Source organism: Elgaria multicarinata, chromosome 9 (genome assembly GCF_023053635.1).
Source record: "Elgaria multicarinata webbii isolate HBS135686 ecotype San Diego chromosome 9, rElgMul1.1.pri, whole genome shotgun sequence".
NCBI lineage: Eukaryota > Metazoa > Chordata > Lepidosauria > Squamata > Anguidae > Elgaria > Elgaria multicarinata.
Window position 1 is genome coordinate 84,233,170 of NC_086179.1, and position 26,621 is coordinate 84,259,790.

The 26,621-nt window shown below is 40.3% G+C and overlaps 1 protein-coding gene across 2 annotated transcripts in view; it reads right to left on the reverse strand.

Annotated features, from left to right (window-relative positions):
- Nucleotides 1-26,621, reverse strand: part of CACNA2D1 (calcium voltage-gated channel auxiliary subunit alpha2delta 1) — a 488,318-nt gene that overhangs the window by 257,438 nt on the left and 204,259 nt on the right. For both annotated transcript variants that reach the window (XM_063134222.1, XM_063134221.1), the window contains exon 4: nt 14,938-14,997. In XM_063134222.1, coding sequence (XP_062990292.1) covers nt 14,938-14,997 — 60 coding nt within the window. The remainder of the gene's footprint in view (nt 1-14,937; nt 14,998-26,621) is intronic.

The following is a 26,621-nucleotide window of genomic DNA, read 5'->3' on the forward strand; positions in this document are numbered from 1 at the left end:
GCAACTAAAGTGATCAAGGGGCTGGAGCATCTCCCTATGAGGGAAGGTTACAACTACTGGGATTGTTTAGATTGGAAAAAAGGAGGCTGAGGGGAGACATGACGGAGGTGTACAAAATTATGTATGGTGTGGAGAATGTGGACAGGGAGACACTTTTAGAACCCAGGGTCATCCCATGAAGCTGATCCGTGGGAGATTCAGGACAATTTTTTAAAAAAGTACTCCTTCACACAGTGAATAGTTAAATTATGGAATTCACTACCGCAAGATGTAGTGATGGCCACCAATCTGGATGGCTTCAAAAGAAGGTTGGATAAATTACTGGTGGAGAAGGCTATCAAGGGCTACTAGCCCTGATGGTTTTGTGCTATCTCCAGTATTCGACACAATAAGCCTGTGTTTACTAGTTGCTGAAGAACATGGGTGGGAGGGTGCTGTTGCACCATGTCCTGCTTTGTTGGTCCCTGGCCGATGGCTGGTTGGCCACTGTGTGAGCAGAGTGCTGGACTAGATGGACCCTCAGTCTGATCAAGAATGGCACTTCTTATGTTCTCATACCAGAGAGAATCATTACTTTCCTGGCCATGTTTTTATCTGCCATTGTGTTTAAGAGGTATGGTTCTAGCTTGTATATGAAGGGGGTGTTGCAAAATGTTTACAGAAGGGCAACATTTGTTCATTACTATAAAAAAGGTGAATATGAGGGTGGTCCTGCAAGTTGTATACATCGGCCAGCAAGCAAAGGGGCATTTGCTTGGTCTAGAAAGGCAGCACTGGCCCAGGAAGGGTCACAACGGTGGCACAAATTTGAATCTGGATCTCCCACATCCAAACCCAGCACTGCTGCTCACCACAAATTCCTTCATCCATTAATATTTCACTATGCTGCTGCTCACCACAAATTCCTTCATCCATTAATATTTCACTATGCTGTCCTATGCTGTATTGTACACTCTCTCATTACAGCTTAAAAATGATGGTCTCTACAAATACATCATATATATATATTCAATCACACACAGACAGAGAGGGGGAGAGAGAGAGATTTAATTTTAATTGGACAATCAGCTGATTAACTGGTTAAAACCAGAAAGCCAATCAGCTTCTTCTTCTTTTTTAAAAGCCAATCTTTTGACTTTAATCTTTTACAGCCCTACTTTCCAAACTAGAGCTGCACTCCAGGAGTCGGCTCTCACCAACTTGAAATAGCTATTAAAGCTGCAGCTCCATCTGGAATTGAAAATGGCAGATAAAATAATTAGAATCTTACAGCAGTGTTAAGAGGTCTTTGGAGGTGCTTAGAAAGCAGGAAGAGAGAAGACATTAGTTTCCAGTAAGCTTCTGTTAACAATGCAGCATGTTCGTTATACAAGGCTAAAGTACCTGCAAGGTGCTAATTAATTCAATACCATCATGCATTTTGTTTTTAATAAGATGCCGTTTGTAAAGGGGAGGGAGGGGAGGATCATTAGCCTAAAAGGGATAATGCATCTCTATTTTCTTTCCAGTGGTGCCTAAATGGCATGAAAATTGAAGTGACACCGGACCCGGTTTCTGCCTTTCAGAAGGTGCACTGTTTCTAATTAGTTTCGTGATCAATATGCAGAGGTGATCCATGATCCCAGTTCATACCTCTCATTTTCTAGCTAAAATGTAATGGCGAAAAAAAGTATGATGATGACCATCAAGTATATTTATCTCCTTGCCCCCAAACTTTTACTGCTTTTGCCCTACTAGTGATTTTTCTTTTTCTGAATAGACTGGATTTCGGGGGTGGCGGGGTTATGATCATTTGTATTAAGAAAGTGACATTTCCAGATGAAACTGAAGAACAGAGTCATGTTCTATAGACCCCAAAAGACATAATGAAAGGCACATGCACTTGAATTCAGATGCTGTCATTATCCTCTTTTTCAGGCTTATATAAAACTTTCCTTTCACCTCACATATGCAACTACAGACTGGACACCAAAAGGTCCATCTTCTCCCAGAAGAACCTGCCTCCTCTTTAGGATCTGTTGGGGAAGATATTCTCCATCTGGTCAATGCACAACTGAATAGGACTATGTGACTGCACCTGGACTATAAAAACCCCTGCTTTGGGAAATCCTTTCGTCCTTTCCTTCCGCCACCTACCTAAGATATTTTTATCCAGCTGGGGTTCAAACTGATGGATTGAGGAGTTTTAGGACAGACCACTTATTTTTCAACTGTTTCTACCAGCTACACCTGTTCCTGCTTTTATTGGTGGGGACAGGAAGTTGTTACTATTGTACACAGGGGTGTGCAGCATATCTCATTAGGGTGTGCACCCAGGGATTTTTAAAGATGAACGTTTATTGAATACTCAGTCATAAAGGGCATTATTTTTATTTATTTATTTATTTATTAAACACTGCAGGCATTGATGCCCTACTCTGCAATTGGCTTACCTGACCGTGGGAGGGCTGTTGCAGGTGAGGGGGAGGGATGAGGAGATGCTCTTCAAGGCCCAGCACTGGTGGGGCTTTGTGGTGACACTGGCCTTTTCATTCCTACTGTCAGGAACAATGATGCTCTCTTGGAGGCAGTGGTCTTTGGTGCGGTGGAGGAGCAGTTGGAAGGCAGCCAGGGGGCCATTCCCACTGCACCTGAATGCCTACTCAGTGGCCCCCTCAATTCGGCACTTATTGCTTGAGACATTAGGGTGTGCCTGGGCACACCCGGCGCACCCCTTGTGCACACCCATGTTACTGTATTGTATTATTTTAAGCTACCATTTTGGTTCGTTTTACACTGGTGTAAGCTACCTGAAAAGTTAGTTTTGAAAAATGAAGCTCAGAATTAGAAAGCTAAGTCATCAAGTTATCTGTATAATAGTAACCACCTTGATTTCTGCCAGTTTCTGACATTTCTCACAGCTACGTTAAAAATATTCATCATGCTACTACCCAAAAACAAATATGAGTTAATGTGCAAAGTAGGCTGACAGCTTGTAACACTGTGTTGTTCCAGGGAACCTCAACGAAAACATCCATAGGGTAGGGGTGGGCAAACAAGGAATGGTTACAATATTTGGGGCTATTTGGTTTAGGGGGGGAAAGCAAGTGAGGGACATGCTATGGATAAATGATGTTATGTAGAGAATGGAGTGATTTCCCCCCGCACCATTGTCATAATAATAGAACCGAGGGTCTTCCACTGAAGTTGAGCGGTGGGAGATTCAGGGCAGACAAAAGGAAGTACTTTTTCACACATCCATAGCTGGATTAATGACCGCGCTAAGGGGGCTGCAGCCCCCATGATCTGAAGGGACCCACTGGATAGCTCAGATTCCCAGCTTTCAAATAAATAAAAAAGAGAAAGTCTCTAACCCTTGTATAGCCCGAGATAACGGGGGGGGGGGGAATGTTCAGGCACATTTCAATTGCTTTGTGGGAAATGGACATAGTTAGCACAGGACATGATTAATACAGCCCATTTATTAGGAACTCTATTAGTATATCACCTCGCTTTTACCTATCAGCACAGCCAAGCCTAGACAGTACTGAATTGCCATCGTGTCCTTGAATCAAATGTAGCCACTTGGAATAATGCATTATTCTGCTAGAGAAGTATTGGATACAATTCCTCTACAGTTGTCATGTCACACTCAGGTTAACACGGTCTACATAAATGCACCATGATTAAAGCCTGTATCTCCATATGAATTCACAACCAATGAACAAAAACCTCCAATCCCTTTGAACTCTCTTCCTTCCCCCATTTTAGAGGGTTTTGATTGTTTGTTTCTTGTCCGCCGTCTCCTCCACCCACCCCCCCATGCTTTAAGATTCCATTCATCTAGATTGAAAAACAGAAAACAGAACCAATACTTTGGCTGACGAAGGACTTTTACCTAACCTTTTAAAAATGAATCCATTTCACACAAGCCCAGAGATCTGAGTATTCACTCTATAGGATCAAATCGCTGAAGGCTTCCAATGACTACAGATTGCATGGGCATAGCAGACCTGGGGGTCCAAAGAATTTGCGATTTAGGAGAACATAATTGGACATAAATTTTTTTTCCTATAATCTGCCTGATTTTGAAGCATTTTCAGGAACACCAAGAACCAATATAGGCAGTGGCAGTGAGTGAGTGAGCGATCGAGTGTCAAACCACACATTAATTTAATTGTGTAATATGTTGCTGAGTTGTATTTTCTTTACTTCAGTGTAACTATATGCAGACCCTATTTAGATCAGGATGAGTGTGTACTGGGAGGATTAAACCTACCCCACCCCTTTCCCACCCAAAATTCTATCTCCAGGAGAGGGGTTAAAAAGCCTCCACTGGAGCCATTATTATTATTATTATTATTATTATTATTATTATTATTATTATTCCAATGAAGATATTTTATTCTTTTTTAACCACACACCCCAGAGTGTGGGGGGGGGGAGAGAAGGAATTTCAAGAAGCAAAAAGGTGGGGGAAGTTTAATCCACCCCTTCTGGTGTGTGCTAGTCCTGATCTGAATCACAAAAGTAAAGAAACAGTCCATCTCAGCAACGTGTTAAGCAATTAATGTAATATGTCATTTGACATCAAAGGTTGATGAGTGGGAGGTACATGATCACCTTGCTATAGGTGGATGTGGCTCAAAGTCATTACAGTCATACTTTTTCATATGATAGCCAAGTGCTGAAATGGTATTGTCAAGGCAACACGAGGAACATTAGAATACATCTCAATGTTACAAATCAGTATTTACCAGCAAACTTTAATGCATCTCAAGCAAATAGACAACAAATATATATATATATATATATATATATATATATATATACACACACACACACACACACACACACACACACACACACATACACCATTTATTTTAGGAAAGACTGGCTCTACTTCATAATCAGTCCCTAGAAGCCTCTGTCACAATCTTCTGCATGCAGATAAGTAGAAGGCAAATGAAGCAGAAAGACCCAGCTTGTTAAAATTCAAATTGGATGTTTCTTACATTTATAAATGTGTAAGGGCAATTAATATTATGGGTGCAACTGGAAGAAAATTGGTCCAGCTAACCAACCATTCAAGTGCAATCAAATGTAACATCAAATATAATTGTAAAATACCCCCTTCAGAGAATATTATGCATTTTGTGCACATTTTATCCGTATTTCCTCGCTTTTCAAAGTGTGATCTTTGCCATCAGGCCTTCACAAGAAAACAAAAACAATTTCTCCTTGGGCTTCAGAATCTCAAAAAAACATGTAGGGGTTATTTTAAAACATGTTGCCTCTACTTCCAAGCCAAAACTGAAAATGAACTTTTTTAAAAAAATGAGCAGATTTTAATTCATAAGAGAAGTGATGTTGTGCCTTGCAAGAGGACTTGGAACCTTGCATGCCACAGCACTGATGAATTTAGTCAGTGCCTTGGTCAGAAGACCGCCGGGACGGGGGAGGGGGCATGTAAGAACGGGCTATATAACATAATAAATACACGAAAACAAAAGAGGGGAGGAATTTTCAGATAGGCGAGGAAAGGTAATCAAACTAGGAAAAATGGCAATTAAAGCTTTCTTTTCCTGATGTACCAACAATACATGAAGTTGCTTTTCTCCCCTTTATAAATCATTTAAGGTTTTCCAGAGCCCTTGACACTTCTATAGTATATTCGTTGTTATATATGCAAATAAAGACCTTTTTAATTGGCATTGTGTTAAAATCTGATAAGGGAGAGGTAGAATTATGATCCAATATTTAAGAAAAGCCACTGCCTTTTAATTTGAGTATGCATTTAACAAGGTCTCTACCATTCCTTTGCAATCTTGCCGCCCTTTTTAGTAATTATCCCATTCACTTCATCCTTAAATTATAGATGCAAGCATTAAAAGGCTATTAAAACTTTTATTGTAGTGGGTGCCATTAAAAATGAATGCAAAATTGAGTTTTAAGGATGCATTCTGTAAAATAGATTATCGCTAATTTTCCAAGGGATGACCTCAACTGTACCAAAATGGGATGTATGGGGTGAGCACAGGAGAAAGCATGAAGCACTGTGCTTCTATATGACGCATGTGCTTGCTTGTGAATTTTGGAATATGCGTGACTTTGGGAGCTCCAAGGTATAAATCAAAGGGCCAAACTACATGTTCACTCACTGCATAATGTGAGTGATTTCTGACTTTAATTTCTACAGGTACAGTGAAGACACTTCTTGGGAAGAGTCACAGCACATGGGGAGGGGAGATGGGGGATTGTTTACTATCACTCAGCCCTGCAGGGGGTATTTTTCAGGGTAGGTAAAGCTTCCCTCCTCAGGTGCTGCAACCTCCTTGAAAAATGCCCCCAGCAGGCCAAAAGAAATGAAAGAAAAGCAGAAGGCAAAGCTGCACGGTATGCACAAAACATACCGTATTTCTTCGATTCTAAGATGCCATCGATTGTAAGACGCACACTAATTTCAGTACCACCAACAGAAAAAAAGCTTTGATTCTAAGAAATAATAAACGCAGCCACGATTCTAAGACACACCCCATTTTTAGAGATGCTTATATGGGGGGAAAAGTGTGTCTTAGAATCGAAGAAATACGGTAGTTTGTCCCTCAGTGGTATTGGATTTTGGTAAAAGCCCTCGTCATTCCGTGCACTCCATTTCTGCTCATGTCCTAAACCATCTCCTGTTCCTCTTCCAGTCTCTGTTTGGCAGCTGCTTCCTGAGCTGCGTCCCTGCTCCCCGCCCCGCTCAGGTCATCAAGAGGCGGGCAGAATTCTCTGTAATGCTAATCAAGGGGCTGCTACCTGAAAACAACCTCTCATCCTCCTTCCCACCCTGTGATATTTTAACTCCATGTAAGATTTAAGATGCTACACATGGAGTAGGGTGAGTGATGTCCTGCATGGCAACATGACTCATAGAATTATAAAATTGGAAGGGACCTATAAGGCCATCAAGTCGGAATCCACCCTAAAGCATACCTGACAGATGGCTGTCCAGCTGCCTCTTGAAGGCCTCTAGTGTGGAGGAGGCCACAACCTCCCTAGGTAACTGGTTCCATTGTCGTACTGCTCTAACAGTCAGGAAGGTTTTCCTGATGTCCAACTGGAATCTGGCTTCCTGTAACTTGAGCCCATTATTCCACGTCCTGTACTCTGGGATGATGGAGAAGAGATCCTGGCCCTCCTCTATGAGTAACCTTCCAAGTATTTGAAGTGATATTATGTCTCCCTTCGGTCTTCTCTTCTCCAGGATAAACATGCCCAGTTCTTTCAGTCTCTCCTCATAGGGCTTTGTTTCCAGACCCCTTATAATCCTCGTTGCCCTCCCCTGAACACCCTCCAGCTTATTTGCTGCCCATAATACTCAAGATGAGGCCTTCTGATGTCTTGCATGGCAACAGCCATTCCCCCTGGACATCTCTGTTGGCACAAACATCTGCACAGGAAATGCTTTGTTATTATTATGAAAATATGCAATATACTCACTTGCATGAAAGTAAATCCCATTGATCTCAACAGGGCTTATTTCTGAGTAGACATATATAGGACTGCACTAGAAACTAGATATATAGCAAAACCTCTACACATAATTCATCCAACACACAAAAAGACTTCAGGATCTATTCGAAACTAAATCTCACTCTCCCCACCTTGAAAAAATTCAGAACATTATACAGGGTGACCATATGACCGGATTTGCCCGGATTTGTCCAGGGTTTCGATGACAAATCCGGGAGGGAGAGGGGAAATCCGGATTTTTTTCAAAGAGCAGCTCTAATGGGAATTAACAAAAATGCTTATAACTCCGTCATTTTTTAAGATAAAGACATGAAACTTGGCACAATGGTAGCTCTTAGGAAGCACTTTAGTCATACCAAGTTTGAAACAGATCTGTTCATCCATTGATTTTTTAGGAATTTTTTAAAAATTGAGGTTTTAAAATTATTTTTCAAATTGTCATTTTTAAAGATAAAGAGATGAAACTTTGCACCATGAAAGGATTTAGGTAGAGCTTTAGCCACACCAAATTTGAAACAGATCCGTTCATCCATTGATTTTTTAGGAATTTTTTAAAAATTGAGATTTTAAAATTATTATTTTTAAAATCATCCTTTTTAAAGATAAAGAGATGAAACTCTGTACCATGATAGGATTTAGGTAGAGCTTTAGCCACACCAAATTTGAAACAGATCCGTTCATCCATTGATTTTTTAGGATTTTTTTTAAAAAATGAGGTTATAAAATTATTATTTTTTAAACTGTCATTTTTAAAGATAAAGAGCTGAAAGTTGGCACCATGATAGCTTTTAGGTAGAGCTTTAGCCATATCAAATTTGAAACAGATCTGGGGCCAGTAGCAAACCCTGTTAACAACAACAGCAGCAGCTTGCAATGAGTGAAGATACAGTCAGAAAAGATATTTGAGGGAAGGGGAGAATGTAACACACAGAGTATAGCAAAAGCTTCAAAGTACAGCAAAACCTAAAAAAGTAGGAGTGAGTGAAATTAATTTCAGATACATTGAATCTCTCACTTGTTCTTTATTTCAGTGATTTTAACATTAAGATGTTATGTAGAAAAGATTTGTCTTAAATGTGTGCTGTAAAATCAGACATGTGACCAAGGCTATGTTCAGGTGGGCACGCCCCCTTGGTACTGGACACGCCCCCTTGGGGGTGACCATGTTGTCCTCCTTTTTGGTTTCCAAAATATGGTCACCCTAACGTTATACATTCAGGCTCTACCACTTTAATCCTAATTTCCTGTTACTTTATCAAATCACTGGCTTCCAACTGCTTAGAACAAAGTTGAAGCCCTCAGCCTGTCCCTATGCCCTGCCAGCAATGCCAGGCAGGGCAGGAGAAATGTTGCCGGAGGCGATTTCTCCTCCTGTTCCTCCTCTTAAAAACAACAACAACAACAATTCAGCTAGATGGGTCTCTGAGCTCACCTAGCTCACTTACCAGTGGTGAACAGAGACAAAGAGGCTGTATGGTCAGCAGATCCCACCCTCTTGTCTGAGATCCGTTTGTGCACACTATCAACACAAATGGTTTCACACTCTGTTCTTGGGAACTCCGGGCTTCAGCAGAAGCTAATCCAGGATTCCTCAATGAGAAACCATAAGAACTATTTCTAAATTTGCATCTCTACATAAAAATTAGCAGGTGCTATTTTTATGCAAATCGGCATCCTCTTTTTGATGATGCGTGTCTAGAAAGAATTACTAGTTCAAAATATGGCAGCCAGATTGGTACACCTAGTGGTGACCATATTACACTAACTTTAATATCACTTCACTGGCTGCCAATAGGTTTCCGAGTGAAGTATAAAGTGTTGGTTATTACCTTTAAAGCCCTACATGGTTTGGGTCCAGGTTACCTGCGGGATCGCACTCTCCCATACAATCTGCCCCACACACTCAGGTCCTCTGGGAAGGGTTTACTCCAGTCAGCCACAACTAGGCTGGCAACTGTTACCCAGAGGACCTTTTCTTCTGCTGCCCCCAGACTCTGGAATGGCTTGCCAGAGGAGATTTGTCAACTTAATGCTCTCTCTGAGTTTAAGACAGCTGTGAAGACGTCTCTTCCGGCTGGCCTACCCAGATGAATTTTAAACCTAAGAATTTTAAGATGCTGTGATTGTTATTTTTAGAATGTTTTAAAGATGTTTTAATCAATTTTAATGTGTATTTTATATCATGTTTTTATACTGTTTGTTTTATACTTTGAATGGTTTAAGTTTTTGTGAACTGCCCAGGGAGCTTCGGCTGTTGGGCAGTATAAAAATGCAATAAATAAATAAAGTATTGGTTTTATATGCTCTTTTAACTAATTTTATGTATTACATTGTGTTTTGTGTTGTTCCCCACCTCGATCCAGAGGGAGAGGTGGGTAATAAATATTTATTATTATTATTATTATTATTACTACTACTACTACTATTATAATACAATGAATTTCACCACAGTGGGGGAGATTCTGACCAGGTGACTTACGGGCTTGTAGAGTCTCCTGCCCAGGGAGCTGCCTTCACAGCACTGGATTTGCGCCGCCTCCCTCTGAAACCCCACAGTTTCCCTCTCCCGGGGTGGGGTCAGGTATCCCAATGCTGAGGAGGAGCATGGGGTTTCTGGGAGGTCATCCTGGTACTGGAGCTGCCCCACACACCTTCCTTCTGGTGGAAGGTGACCAATCACTGGGCACTTCCCACCAGGACCGCTCCTCCAGATCATCCCCGGAGTGAGGTAAGATGGCGGAAGAGACATACTGATTTCACTCCCACTGAAAAAGTTGGGTTAAGTCCTAAACTTTTTCAATCCGCAGCTTCACAGGACAGCCCCATGGTGGCTGCAAAGCTGCACCTGTGTTGTCTAACTGATGCAGCACAGATCCGCTGCCACCGTGGGGCTTTCCCGACATACAGACAGCCCCCAGATGATCATTCAAGGCCCCTGCTTGTGCTGTTTATGGTTTTTTATCATTAAACTGAACTTGTTGAGCCCAAGAAAGGGAGTGGTTTGAGTTGGCTTCCTTCCCACGCTAACTGGCTGAAATCACGTGCAACTGAGTCAGGTAAGGGTGGGACTGGTAAAGTAAAAAAAGTCCAAACAGCATGAAAGAAAGCAGCTTTATAAAACCCAGAGAACTTGAGGCAGGGAAGAGAAGGAAGAGACTGACAGAATGAAAGAAGACAGCAAGGAAGTATCAAAGGGACTATCGACTCCCGGTAGCAGTTAAGTGTTTTGTAGGTGGGAGGGATTGTCAAGTCTTCAGTCCTCACCTAAGATAAGCTGGGGCTCCTAAAACCAATAATGTATTTATTTATTTATTACATAGTTATACTGCCCAACAGCCTAGGCTCTCTGGGCCATTTACAACTAAAACCATAACATAATCATCCAGATTAAAACTTAAAACTTTAAAAATCACATAAAACCAGAATAAGTTACAGTCCAGGGAAGGCTTGTCTAAAAAGATACGTTTTTAGGAGGCGTTTAAAAGATATTACATTTTCTGCCTCCTGAACCGCACGAAGGAGGGTTTTCTAGAGGGTGGGTGCCGCTACAGAGAAGGCCCGCTGAGTTCCAAACCCTTCCCTAGTCTTAGAGGGGGGCTGAGAGCATTCTGAGGAGTTTGGTGTGACACACCAAACTTGAACTGGACAGCCTTTCCAATCGGGGATGTCTTCATGCAGGTAACTAATTTCTGACAGTGCATCAAATAGAGGACTGACCTCTAAAGATGGCCACCCTTTGTAGAGAAAATTCTCTTAAGGAAGGAAGCTTGAAAGGCTTATGCAGCCTACCCAAGCTGTATATACTAATGCCATTTCTCTGTTATTTATTAAATATCTATTTTACTGCAGTGAAACTATATATCCAATCTGGAAGACTGAGCCCGCCTTGTGTTTGAAGGGACAAATCCCCCTCACACCACCCTGCCAAACGCAAACACCACAAGCTATCGTTGTGTCACAATCTGCCTGCCAAGATCATTGCAGATTTGGAGCTAATGGGAAGCGTAACTAGACAAAATTTCCCCACCCGCTCCAAAAGAAACGTGTTTTGTCTAGGACTCCTGTTGTATTGAAAAGACTTCCACCAGTACAAGAGCACGAACCTGCACAATGAGCTCAACTTTACCGAGAGGACAAGGCCGCTTTGCCCAAGTCCAATGGCAAGAAAGACATTCTATAGTGCTGATTCCGTTTCAGGGAACAGCCATTAGGAACAAGAAAAATCATACTGAAAAGTAAGTTCAGCAGTCAGATCCGTGTGCAAACTAATTTGAACAGGCATTTTTTGTCGGGGGGAAAAAGTAGGCCAGAAGAAATGAAAGATTACTTCTGGCTAAAACGGAACAAATTAAATTATGAGAAGCTTAATACGTTTATTCAAAATTTAATTGCGTAACCTAATGTCAAGGTTGTTATATTCTACACAGTTCCCTCATCCCAATTCAAAAGAGAAAGGCAGAAGCTTGGTTTCAAGCTGCTTTTATGACAACTCGATTTCTCCTGCCAAAAAAAGAGATATGCATGTTGATACTGTGTTAGCTGCAGACTTTCTTTCACTGAATGCATTAATAAAAGATTAGGTTTTCAGTACAATTTTGCAAAACCTTCCTGGCAGTGAAATTTGATGAATTACAACCTCCCTGAGCAGAGTCTACAAACCAACCATCTTTTATTCTTATTGAACATAAAGGGCAAAAGAACGTGAATCCACGGGAGAGTGCCAACTAAGTGGGACAACACACACACACACACACACACACACACACACACCCCACACACAATATAGTTGTAAAATAGAGCAGATTCCAACAAAAGTTAGAGTTGCCACTGAAATTTTGCCTCAAGCACATTTCAAACAAATTTGAGACTTTCTCCTTAGGTGAAAGCATCGGAGGATTTTTGAGAAACGCCAAAAGAGTTTCTGCAAGATGAGCAACATTTCTGAACATGTCGACCTGTGCAACTTTAGCATTTCATAGGATCTTGCATGAAGTGAAACTAAAAGCAAATTCGGCACAGGTAAAATATCTGATCCATTTTTTATTATTATTTTAGGCCAGGGTTTTGCTAAGGCCGCATTTCTCATGAGGTTCCCACATATTTCTAAAACAATCTGAAGTCATTCAAACGTCACTGGCCTAGATTCATCTAACCATTCTTATAGGCTAACTGCTGCCCATGTCACTCACCCTCTCTTAGGCTCAAGAGTTCAGAGTGAATCCTTCCAATACACCCCAATCCCAGTCTAAATTGTCACGGTATATCAGTGCCTTGAATGCTGGCTGTTGCTCCAAAAAACTGCCCCTACTTGCTGGCTGCTGCTCACTTAAGTTCCTCCCCCTGGTTGCTGTTGCCTCCTCCACCAACTGGTGTAATCAAAGTGCTTGTAGCCAGACCACATCAACTGTCCTCCATTGCCAACTGTAGGGCAGACATGGAACTTGGTGGCTTGATAGCTCAGTTCATTCAATCCCCAGTGTTGTGCCTCAGCTGGAGATAGAGCAGGAAGGAGGAACAGCTGAACCTGGGAGCGTTTGAGGAGTGGCGCTGACCGCAATCCCTAATCACCACCATGCCTATTAAGACATGCAAGGGCCTCTGAGTGGTGATGGAAGCAATGGTTGTTCTTCTCTGCCTTTGCCCTTGTTTCTTACCTACCAGCTCCTGAACTTTGCCTGGACCTAACCTGACCTTGGTCCAGACTTTGACTACGCCTTGACGTCTTCCTGATTTCAGTATTGTTGACCCAATTTTGGACAGTTACTTTGGCTTTTGACTTGTTTATTGACATTTCTCACCTTCTTATCTCTGAAACGTTGGTGATTTACGACACCCAGTTACATAGCAGGCATTTAGGAGTTTCTGAAACTTTCTGGAGTGTTTAGGCATTTACAAAAAGCTAGAGGTGGCAAGGTTCTTATATTATGAGCCCTTAGTTTATGTACAGATTTTTTTTAAAAAAAAACTCTTATTCACACAAGCCTTCTTCATAGTGAAATCAAATCGTAATCCACTTTGTTGTGACCACACCAACATAATTTCATCTATTTCTGATGTTCAGGAGTGAGTGACAATTTTTATGTAGCCACATATGTGTATGACTGAGTTATCAGCAGGGTACACAAAGCTCCCAGGTTTATAGAAAAATAAAAAAACGTTAGCTTTTGGGAACCCCGAAAACAGCCCAGTGAGGACTGAACAAGGTCAGTGTCCATGGAATGGGGATTGACTGTTGTTGATGGTAGAGTGGAGTAATATGGAGAAGGGTAGCAGCAAAAAGGAACCATGCTGCAGCTGCAATATTTTGTTTCAGATCTCACTTGTGCCTTTTTGAAAGTGTTTATGACAAAACTATATCACTATGGGATTTTCCATTGATTTTCTCTTTCCCATTCCAGTTTAGGAACCCTTTCTTTCTTTCTCTCAGTGGAAGAAAGGGGAGTCCCAGGAATAACTAACAGAAGACATTAAAGAATACCAATCACATAAATAAAACAATTTTGAGTAGCACCTCTGAGGGCAATTGTTACTGTAGTATTTTGGACTAGCTCCAAATTAAATTTCAGAGATCTATAATGTCCATGGATTTCCATAGCATATTTTATTCATTCATTCATTCATTCATTCATTCATGATTTCTGAGTCAGTTTTGGACCAGAATGGATACCCAAGGCAATTTAGAATTTTAAAACAATGTAGAAACTATATCTCTTGACTAGCATAATGTTATCTTGATGTGTATGTACACCCTGCTCATATATTCCTTTCGTACACAAAACAGAACTGTATTTCAGAAGGCAAATGACCATGATGTGAGCAAGATATCTCAATGACGCCTGGTGGGGAATTAGAGAAAATCAGGGACAATAAATAATGAATATATTGTGGTCCTTTATTTAGATTGATGGCTAGATTAATTTAATCTCACTTCCAAGTAACAAATGGATTCAATGTTGATTTTCACTCATTATTTTACCCTAGCATGGATTCAACAGTCAATCTTCATTGTCTATTGTCTAGAAAACAACTAGCCAACATTTCTTCAATAGCATCTATATATAGGTCCTGCATATCTTTGAGGAAACCATATTGAAATAAGGGTGCAATGCTTATTGGTATAACTAACACGACAAACTGAGAAATTAGAAAATGGGCCTGTTCAGACAACACACTAAGTCATAGTTAGGCTGGTAACCCTTTTGCAGCAAATGATTAGTGAGTGTGTTTATAGTGTGGCTATGTAGCCACCATGGTTAGGAATGGTTCATGTGACATGCTACACCATGGTTCACACGACACACTAAGCCATAGTTCACATGACATACAAGCCATAATGTTTAGCTCAAAATGCTTAACCACCATGGCTTAGCATGTCATCTGAACAGGGTCACTGGGAACTAACTACATTGTGGAGGAATGAAAATAAATATCCATGCTCACCGCAAACTCATCCTGCCATTGATGTTCTTTCTGAAATTTCTCTGCTGCTTCAGCAAGACGCTAAAGAAAAACAAACAAAGAGAATGAATGTTAGGTCAGTTTGAACCTGTAATGCATACGTACTCTTAAAGATAAGATAGGTTTCTTATGATAGATATAATAGCACTTAAGCTGATCATCTGGGAAGAAAACAAGTTTAAAATTTAAATAAACATTACTGTATTAGACATTAGGAAAGATAATTACATTCATGTCTTAAGTACAACAGGTATACTAATGTCACTTCTGAACGGTCGTATAAGTGTCAATCTCAGTATCATATTATACGTAGGCATGGGGGCGAATTTTATTTGGTTTGCATTTTACTATGAACAAACGTAATTTGCATTTTCTAATTAATATGCTGAACAGACTTGCCTGACAGCTGCAATCACCATCAGAGCCCTTCCTAGTTGTGCTACATTCTGCAGATGTCTACGTGGAAACACCCAAAAAGAGGGCCTTTTCTGTGATGGCACCTACTCTCTGGAATACTATCTCCGGGGGTAAAACAAGCACCGCACCAGCCCTCATAAAATGTATGCACATGTTGAAGACTGTTTTATTCATTTTAGCATTTGATGAGTTGTGATGTCTGTAATCCTGATTTTTAGCTGATGGTCACTGATTGACTAGGTTCAAACAACACAGTAACCAATGGTGGTTTAAATAGTCGATGGTTGGATATTTAATCCACTGTGGGTTATTGTGTTGTATGGAAAGAGTTTTTTAGTTATTTGGCTGAAATAACGCATGGAAATAGCCAATGTTGTACAAAGTTGGCTATTTGAACCACTGTTGGTTATCGTGTGGTGTGGAGGGTACTGTTGGTTATTTTTCTCAGCCATCGTTGGTTATTTCATCAACCACAGAGTTGCAAGGCAAGAGCGGTCAAAGCAGCAGCTGCCACTCTAGTCAAGCCAACAGAATACATTTTCAGCAACAATGGATGATGGGATACCAGCAGGAGGACTGAGGGGGAGAGAGGGGGCAGGGAATGAGTGAGTCAACTCAGTATGGACTAACAGTCAATTCAACACCGATCCTAATTCACACTACAGTTTATTGTTATGTTGTGTAGGCAGTACCCCCTAGATAAACAACTGTCAAGTTGATTATTACACCACCGTTGACTATCATTTATCTAAACGCAGTCATTATGTTTTAGTATTATATATTATTATTATTATTATTTATTTATTTATATAGCACCATCAATGTATATATATGTATATATGTAGTACATTTAAAATGTATATTATTATTTTATTGTTGTACACTGCCTGGATATGTTTTTACATGACAGGCAGTATAGAAATATTTTTAAATAAATATTCAGTGTTTGTACTTCTGTGAATTTTGGAATGCAGTTCTGACCAAAAATGCATACAGAAATGTGTACCTTAGGGAAAATAGCATACAAAAAGGAATCTATATGGGACAACGGCTTTAAAAAATATGTATATTAGGTGAAATTTCATATAAAAATATGTATGAATATTTGTGCAGGCTTTGAAAAAACCTTTAGAAAACTGATGTGAAAACTGGACAGAACAAACTTCTGCTCTGTGTTGTTTTTATATGTTGTAATTTTAATGTATTTTATTTTTTATTTTATTTTAAATTTGGTTGATGGGTATCTTAGGGTCTTGTGTCAAAACAGAAAGACATGGTATAAATATTCAACACATAAATAAACTACAGTTTTGCCTGCAACACACACATTAAGCTCTTCAACTTCAATTGACCATCCAATTGTCTATAGCAATTCCTATAACCAAAATGGTCGAAATTAGTCCCAGAAAAGTACATATCCGTACACTGTGCATTGCAGCCAGTGCTGGAGTCCTTCCCATAATAACACCATCTCTTAAATTAATTAATTTAAAATTTTAAGAAATCCCAAAATGTTTTACAACAAATTATAAAACATTATAAAAACTCAACAACATTATAGATTACAAGGCTCCAAAAGACAGGGCTCAACGGTTGGGAAAAGCCAGGATATATAAATTTTTAATATATGTGGAAAACACATGATTGCCAATGATGTATTGCAAAGGAGAGATCATTCTAGAGTGTGGGCACTACCACTTGGAAGACCCCCCCATTGCCATATTTCTGCCAGAGAGGATTCTGTAGGATATGGCATGGACAACAAGGCCTCCCCTGAAAAAATGTTGTTTTCTAGAGGGTCTATATAGAGAAAGAAGATCTTTCAAGTAACCTGTTCCTAAATTGTTTAGGGATTTAATATATATTATAATACCTATAACTTGTAACACTGCTACATAGTAACCCTGCTGACAACTGTACTAACTTGGTGGTGGGGACCCTGCCATTTGTGCAATACTAATAGTATAACCTAGGGTGACCATATGAAAAGAAGGACAGGGCTCCTGTATCTTTAACTGTAATGTAGAAAAGGGAATTTCAGCAAGTGTCAATTGAAGAGGGTGGAATTCTCTCTTCATCAACACAGTTAAAGCTGCAGAAGCCCGGCCGTCTTTTGTATCTGGTCACTCTACTATAGGTGGGGTAGCTTTAACTGTTGTGATGAAGAGAGCATTTCACCCTCTTCAATTGACACCTGCTGCAATTCCCTTTTCTACATTACTATTAAAGATACAGGAGCCCTGTCCTCCTTTTCATATGGTCAGCCTAGTATAACCACTCATAGATATTACTAACAGTATATAACCATACTAATAGTATATGGCCACACCATTCACAGATATTTTCAGAAATAAGGAAGCTAATACAATGTGAACAAAATATGTCAATGACAGCTGGTAGAAAATGTAGAGAAAATCTGAGCGAATAAATGAGCAGTGCATTTAGAGAGCGGTGAAGGAAAGAGAAGAAGAGGCAGACTGAGAGAAACCGAATATATCTATGGACTATTTCACACATTCATGTATATCGCTTGATGACTGGCAGCTAAATGTGAGCACTGTGAAGAGACACCACTGAAATGTGCTGCGTTTGAGATTATGTACATGATACAATATTAGCATTCTGTCTACAGCGTTAGACCAGTAGTAGCCCATTCTCATGTGTAAACCTCCACTTTATGCACTAATTATTAAGCAATTAGGATGTATGTGTGAAGCCTAGGCCCTCAACACCATATATTAATATGAATTCCACATGGATTTGATTGTTTATTTATTTATTTATTTATTACATTTTTATACCGCCCAATAGCCGAAGCTCTCTGGGCGGTTCACAAAAATTAAAATCATCATAAAACAACCAACAAGTTAAAAATACAAATACAAAATACAATATAAAAAGCACAACCAGGATAAAACCACGCAGCAAAATTGATATAAGGTTAAAATACAGAGTTAAAACAGTATAATTTAAATTTAAGTTAAAATTAAGTGTTAAAATACTGAGTGAATAAAAAGGTCTTCAGCTGGCGACGAAAGGAGTACAGTGTAGGCGCCAGGCGGACCTCTCTGGGGAGCTCATTCCACAACCGGGGTGCCACAGCGGAGAAAGCCCTCCTCCTAGTAGCCACCTGCCTCACTTCCTTTGGCAGGGGCTCACGGAGAAGGGCCCCTGTAGATGATCTTAAGGTCCGGGTAGGTACATATGGGAGGAGGCGTTCCTTCAAATAACCTGGCCCCAAACCGTTTAGGGCTTTAAATGTCAATACCAGCACTTTGAATCGGGCCCGGACCTGGACTGGCAGCCAATGAAGTTGTAAAAGGACTGGCGTAATGTGATCTCGCCAGCCAGTCCCTGTTAGTAAACGGGCTGCCCTGTTTTGTACCAGCTGAAGCTTCCGGACCGTTTTCAAAGGCAGCCCCACGTATAACGCATTGCAGTAATCCAAACGAGAGGTTATGCTGATGTATGCTGTAAAAACAACTGCTCACCCCATGCAGATGCCTTGTTAAGGTACTTATTAATGTGGGACAAACTTCGTTCCTATGTTTTGATGCCTCATACAGCACACAAGGAGAGCATCACACCAACTGCACATGCTATCAAGTATTTGACTCTAGACTTATAGATTTTCAACTTAAATTCAATTATGGTCGGTTCTGTTACATCATGACAGCATCCTCTGGGAATCTTCCAAATGCCCTTGACAAGTAACCAAAAGCTTGTAGGGTCACAACGGCAAAAATCTGGAAGAGATTATGCCTCTTCCACAGTGGTAAAACATGAATATAGAGCTCATGCCATTGCAGCCTGGATTCTGCGAGTTAATAGTATGGGGTCAAAAACTCAAATTATGTTTTGGCTCTGGTCAGGCTCCCGGCCAACCCAAGCCCAGGGAAAACTTCTTCGGAAGAAGCGGATTTGGCTTCTTCAAGAAACCCCACTCCCACAGAAGACACAGGAGGATCTGAGCACCACCTCATGGTTTTTTATTCTCCTCCCTCGTTCTTTTGCTTTCTAATAAACTGGCAGCCAACACTTTGAACTGAGACTGGAAAACAATTTGCAACAAAGGATGAACTTTCAGTATATGGGTCATATAATCACAGTGCCATGCACTGCTTAGCATGGTTTTATACCAACTGAAGCTTCCAAATGCTCTTCAGTGATAGCCCTATGTAGATCATACTAGTATGACTACTTTTACTACTACTATTACTCTGTTTACATCCCAGTAGGTAATCATTTACCAATAACAATCTTTAAAACCCCATCGCAAGTATCGGTGCCCCTTCATGTCATCATTTCTGTATGCACGCACATATCTAACGACCATTATCTATGTTCCCCCAGCAACCTCCAATTCATCGAGACAGCAGTTATCAATGTGGAAACAATTATCCTTTTAAAATGCTATCATTACCCTTAAGCCAGTTCTGGTCTTCACGGCAGAAAGGGAAGAAAAAAGGAAGGTGTTGGGCATTGGGTTTCTATTAATCTTTCTGGTGGAGTTGCTATTCCTTATTCAGTACAAAAATCTACTATCAGTTGTAAAGGACAAAAACAGGAGAAGCGTGTAAGTTATAATATTTACTTCGTGCACCCGCTGAACTTTTCTGTTCATTTTTATAGAGAGATGAAAGATTGCCACCAAAAAGAACCCCACAAAAAACCAAAGGCCACATCATCCGTCAGTCTGAAAACTGACTATGCATTGAAAGGTCTGGTCTGGGCATCCCAAGCGTGTGTTACTAATCTATGAAAAGGTTTTGATGTACTGCCATCAGAAGGAAAGAAACACGGGGGAACTTTATCTGATCTAGAAAGAGCAGCTCCCAAGAAAGAGCAGCTTTTTATTCATCTTGAAACCTTCATATATATCTTTATCTCTTCTTGACCAGCACACAATTCTGACAGCTAATGGATGGCCCCTTTTAAAAAGGCCTCACAATAGTACACAAAGCAATAAAATCAGCCTTTTTGTGCTCCCAGCAACTGTACTCCTTCAAGTAGAATTAGGCATATTTGAGAGCTTCTTAATACTTTGGGCTATTATTATTCTATCTGAAAACATAGACTCATTACACCTCAGTCTGCAAAACTAAAAGCCAATAGATGAAAACGCAGGACTCTAAGGAACCTGTTATACAAGTAATGCCTAGGGAAGCTATGGGGACATCAAAGCATGCCTGAAACAATACACCAATGTAAAATTAAATCTAAAGCTCCAAACCATAATCACTATCTATCTAATAGCGAGTTCACAGCATTCTCGCTCTTTGTCATGTTCTGTTCCCAGCAACCCAGCGTCACATTCACACATGAGCAGATGCTTCTACTTTTGTACGGTTCACACTCAACCAACAGTACTCCACTGTTAAAATTATGACTTCCCCATGATGCTTGAAAGAGAGTAAGGAAAGTTCAGGAGTAGACAGTCTTCCTGAGCAAAAATAGTGAGCAATCAGCTAGAGCCAGAGTCTCCAACATGGTACACGTGGGCATCAGTGTGCCCACAAATATATCTTTCGGTGCCCACCAGGCTCCCTGCCCTTTCTCCTCCTCTTCCTCCTCCTCCTCCTGTTGTTGTTAATAATAATAATAATAATAATAATCAAAGGTATTTGTTTTTAATGTTCCATGTTTTAATCTTTGTAAACTGCCCAAAGAGCTTCAACTATGGGGCGGTATATTATTATTATTAATCATCATCATCATCATCATCATCTGCTCTGAAATGGATGTTTTGTACCTTGGCACATACACCAGAGCAGTCATTTTATAAATGGGCAAACCCCATGGCAGCCATTTTGTGAGAGCACCCTTTACAATCTCAAAATTTCAAATATGCCCACGGATGTAAGACACTTGGGGACATCTAAGCTAGAGCGTCTCTTCATCTAGCATAGGCCTACAAAGTGTCTGTTCTACCAATCTGGAATCAGACCCACTGGCTGTATATTGTGGCTTGCTAGCCTAGGTGCTTGGACCCTGCTCCCCCACCCCACCCCGTCTTCACAGTTCCAGGCAAGCAATAAAGACAAGATGTTTACTGAGTCTCTGTTAAGTTGCCACACATGGCTGGTCAGCTGCATTTAACTTTGTGGCTCATAACATGGGCAGAGACTTAATCTAGAGTGGCCTTCCCCAGCATGGGTGTTTCTGTATGCTTTGGCCAATCAGTATAGCCAGTGGTCAGGGATGATGGGAGTGGTAGTCTAATAATGTCTGGTTTGGGACGACTCACCTGGTTAAGTAGGTGAGTCAGGTAGAGGAGTCAGGGTTAAGAGTCAAGGACATGCACTGCAAATCACAAATTCTGCCAATCACAAATTTTGGCATGCACTGGTCCACTTTGGATGTAAAACATCTACCACCTTAACTTTAAAGGAAAATGAGAGTCTTTCTCTGTCTTCCCTATTGTACCAGCCTCCGCATATTAAGGTGCATATTACAGCAAGTTGCATCAAGCTACTATTTAAGTCACATTTTGCCGGAAATATTAGCAGGAGGGCAAATTAGAGCTCACTTCTCTACCTAGTTATTCTACTTGTTTGATCCAGCACAGATAATACATTTACAGAGCATACTCATCCTCGGGGCTGGTATCTCAGCATGCAGCAACCTAGGTCTCAGCTCGAGTAAATTTGCAGAACTGAATGACAAATTCTTACAGACAAGCAGTAGTGCAAAGCACAATTAGAGTGAAATCGAATACTAAGTACTGGAGCATTAAAATGTCTTTGAAAGCAATTAAATTTGTTCCGATAGGGTGGAAACATTACAAACCTATTACATACATGAAGAAAACATTGCACAGTACAATATGAGTGGTGACAGTGATGCCACATTTCCCTAGAATCACATTTCATGGTGGACGAGGTTATATTCACAAAATACTACACAGCATGGAACAAGCCACATTAGGACTAAAAGTTATTCTACTAGGAACATTTTTTCTTAAATAATCATGTTGCTTTTATCAGAAACACGAAGCTAAGGCGAGTCTCACTGGGTGGGCATTACTAATTCATGTTTACATTATTTTTCTGTAAAGCCTTAAATGTATATTTGCAATATGGCCAGTATGTAGTCCTCCCCTACCATTTGCCAGTTTTACATCATATTCACAAAGCATAACACTTTGCACATGCTGTCAAGAAATACACTCAGGGTCCCTTTACACACGGCAAGGAGATACATTTTGCACCCACATACATTGAAACAACCAATCATAGCTCTCTAATGAGTATATGTGTATAGTAAACACCTTTGTCACATGCACACTTTACATTTTTTTGTGGGATATACTTAAAATATCTTAGGGATACTTGTAACTGTTGGATATGAAGTGGCATTCTAGATCACTTAGAGGCTTTTATTGCGCACTCATTAATCCTCAGTGATGGTAATTTGCTTATGCTTTACACAACACTGTCATCCTCTAGTGCCTCTTCCATTTTTTGCAACTATTTTAACATGTCTGTGTTTTTTTCTAAAAAGAAAAGTCTGGTATTTCTGTGAATTACAGCATGAAAACTTGGTATATTTGCGCAATTCTGTTATACCTCAGTGCCGTCTACTGGTTGTGTAATGGAATATATAGAAAGGCAGACAAAGAAAAGCCCTGGAAATAAAACACGTGTAAAGGAGCTGATTGTAATCAGACAAAGTATCCAGAAGCAAAAGACTCAATGAAGGTGTGGATTAAAAGCCTCATGTAGAAAAGCCATTAATATGGATTAAAAGGAGGATAACAATATTGACGGAGGGTAAAGCCATCAATGTTTACCAGTCATGATGGCTATATACCAGCCTCCAGGATCAGAGATAGCATGCCCCAGTAACAGTTGCTGGGGAGCAATAACAGGAAAGGGCTGTTGACCACAGGACACTGGACTTGATAGGCCAAGGATCCCAACCTTTGGGGTCAGCGAGCATATTTGGAATGTTTTAGGGAGTATTGTGGGCTTTCTCACAAAATGGCCATTATGGGGGGGGGGTCTATCCAAAAAAATGGCTCTCATGTCCGACCTCTAAAATACAAACCCACTCCTTTGAACCTCATTGATAGTTACATAACAATATGGAGTATATGTCTGCATTCCAGGAATAGCCCACCCAGAACTCCTTTGACAGAATCTTCATTGAAAGCAATGGGTGCTTTGCAAATGTTGAGGTGATGGTCTTCCACAACACCCTTTTGTTTCAGTGCGGTTTGCACTGAAGACTTTCTGGGTGGGTTGTACTTTACAGACAAGTGGTTCTGTGTATAAAAGACAACTGAGAGAAGTGTTGTTTTAACCAGCCTGATAGTCTCACAGTCAGGGTTGATCAAACAGAGGCTTTTCTCAAGACTTTCAAAATCGTCTTTAAGGTAAAAAAAATTCTAATCTACAGTGGGTATGGGTAATTGGTAGGTGTGACTTTGTGGTACATGATGAAGAATGGGGTCTTCTGGTGTATATATATACACACACATGCCCACACTTTCATCAATCTCAAAGGAATTTAAATAGGGCCAACCCATTGACCCATAAAATTATACAACTGGCATTTGCTCTTTTCTCCCTTGATGCATTTGGCTGTAAAAAATATTCATATGCAAGTTCTCAGCAAAAAAAAAGTGTGTGTGTGTGTGTGTGTGTGTGTGTCACACACACACACACACACACACAAACCTAGAATACCTTGAGAAAGTGCTGACACAGACTTACTTCTTTGTAATATTTTATGCAATTCAGTACATTAATTCTTTCTGACATTTTATCACATTATCATATATGGTTTTCTCCCAGGGTATTTGAAGCAGAAAAATATCCAAATACAAATAATGAAACGGAAATGTACCTGTTTTATTTCCACTGAATAAGATATTGCATATCACATCAAGCTCTGTTTACATTTTCTTAAAAAAAGTGGACTCCGTCTGCTTTTTGTATTGCAAACATTTCAGTCCAACTAACTAGTACAGAGCAACTAACAATGCAGTCCTATACATCTCTACTCAGAAGTAAGCTGTATTAAATTCAATGGGACTTACTCACAAGTAAGTCTGCATAGGACTGCAGCCTAAATGAACACACACACATGGAGTGGAAAATCTGTGACCCTCCAAATGTCATTAGACTACAGATCCCATCATTCTGCCCACTAGCCATGCTGGCTGAGGCTGATGGCTGTTTGAGTTCAACATCTGGATGGCCACAAGTTCTCCACCCCTAATATAGACTCTACTTTATTTAAGGTGTTTGGCCCATAAGTGGGTCTGTTCTAGAGTAACCATATGAAAAGGAAGACAGGACTCCTGCATCTTTAACAGTTGTATAGAAAAGGGAATTTCAGCAGGTGTCATTTGTATGCATACAGCACCTGTGAAATTTCCTCTTCATCACAACAGTTAAAGCCACAGGAGCTATAATAGAATGACCTAAATACAAAAGAGGGCAGGGCTCCTGCAGCTTTAACTGTTGTGATGAAGAGGAAATTTCACAGGTGCTGTATGCATACAAATGACACCTGCTGAAATTCCCTTTTCTGTACATTGTTAAAGATACAGGAGCCCTGTCCTCCTTTTCATATGGTCATTGTAGTCTGTTGGGTTGGGTGCTTTTTTTAAATAATTTTTTTAATGTAATTGTAAAGTTTTTATTGTATTTTAATGTGTTGTTTTCATCCATTTTAACTGTGGCTGTAAACTGCTGAGTGCCATTTTTCTTCAGAAAAGCAGGGTACAAAATAAATAAATAAGAGACATGGAGACAGTCCCAGCCATTTCTGTGATAGTGGCCTGCACGTCTTTCAGGTGCTGTGATGACTGAAATGGCTCAAATCTATCTCATGTTGTGTGTCTGCATAACATAATCCCTTGGAGAAAATAAACACGTGTGAACTGATTGACATATGATTCTGCAATGAATCACTGAAAAGCTCAGGACAAAGCAGACTTCATTTATTACTGATTTCCTGGCTTAAGACACTGAAGGAGGACCAAGCCCTGCGTTCAAAGCTGACTGATGGTCCCATGGAACAAGTTAAGCATGCAGTCGCTGGCATCTGAAAAAAAGCAGTCGCCATTTGTCGGCTTCAGACAACAAATTGAACACACTGCTTTAATTTAAACCAAGCGATTTACTTAGAGGATTGAAACCCAGGGCTTAAAACTGACCATCAATTTTGGTTAGTGTCCAGCGGTCCATAACTGTCCCTCCTTCCCCTTGTCAGGAGCTGAAGAAATTGAAAGCTTGATAGAACTGTAAAATACTATGACAAACAGATAGCACAGGAAACTGTTTCAGATGTGAACCCAAGATAAGAAAGTGTGCTATAGCTAAGGATGAAGAAAAATGAGCAGAAAGAATAAGAAATAGTCTTGCAAATCTGCCCTGACAGCCAGCAGTAAAATCTCGCAAAAATAGCTTATCCAGTTGGGGAAATCTGTTGCTTCTTTGAACATACAATTTATCCTGCTCATTTCAGACCCCTTCCAAAAAAAAATCACATTTGCACTACAATAATTCATAGAATTTAAAACAGGAGATCAGATTTGTTTCCTTGGGCATATTCAATGCAAGGCACAACTGGTAGAACAATTAATAATAAATCAAAATTTGCATTTATGCAGCACATTTCAAAGTGTGAAAAGTACTTCACAAATGTTCACTTATAATCTTTACATTATCCCTGTAAGGCAGGTCATTTTGCAGACCAGGACTGGAGTATGACAGAGAACAGCGGCTCACAATACCCAGTAAGTTGGTGGCCGTCTCCTGATTTGAACTGGAATCTTTCTGGTCCATTCTCCTAGTTGTTGCCCGCCAGCTCTCACTCTCACTAGCTAAATGGATTTACATAAAAACATGCAAATCACCTTTCTTTCGTAACTAAGGTTGTCACTGAGCCTGTTCAGACGACACGCTAAGCCATGGTTAGGCCGGTAACCCTTTCGGAGCCAATGGTTAGTGAGCATGTTTAAACTAGAGCTGCGTGCAAGTGGCCCCTCGAAATTCTCCACCCTATTTGTGGGCAGAGAAATTGGGGGGACAATTTCACCGAATTTCTCAAAGGGGAGGAGAAATTCTCCAACAGTTTTTCACAGGCAAGTGTCACCATTGTCAAGGGTTATGGAAGAGCTTCTTCCTTTTTTCCTATGGGTTTTTGGTTTTTCTGCACTGCCACTGGCAACAGAATCAACTGTGTTGGCAGCCTGCCCTGCATTTAACGTCCTCCACAAGACCCCCAACTACCTA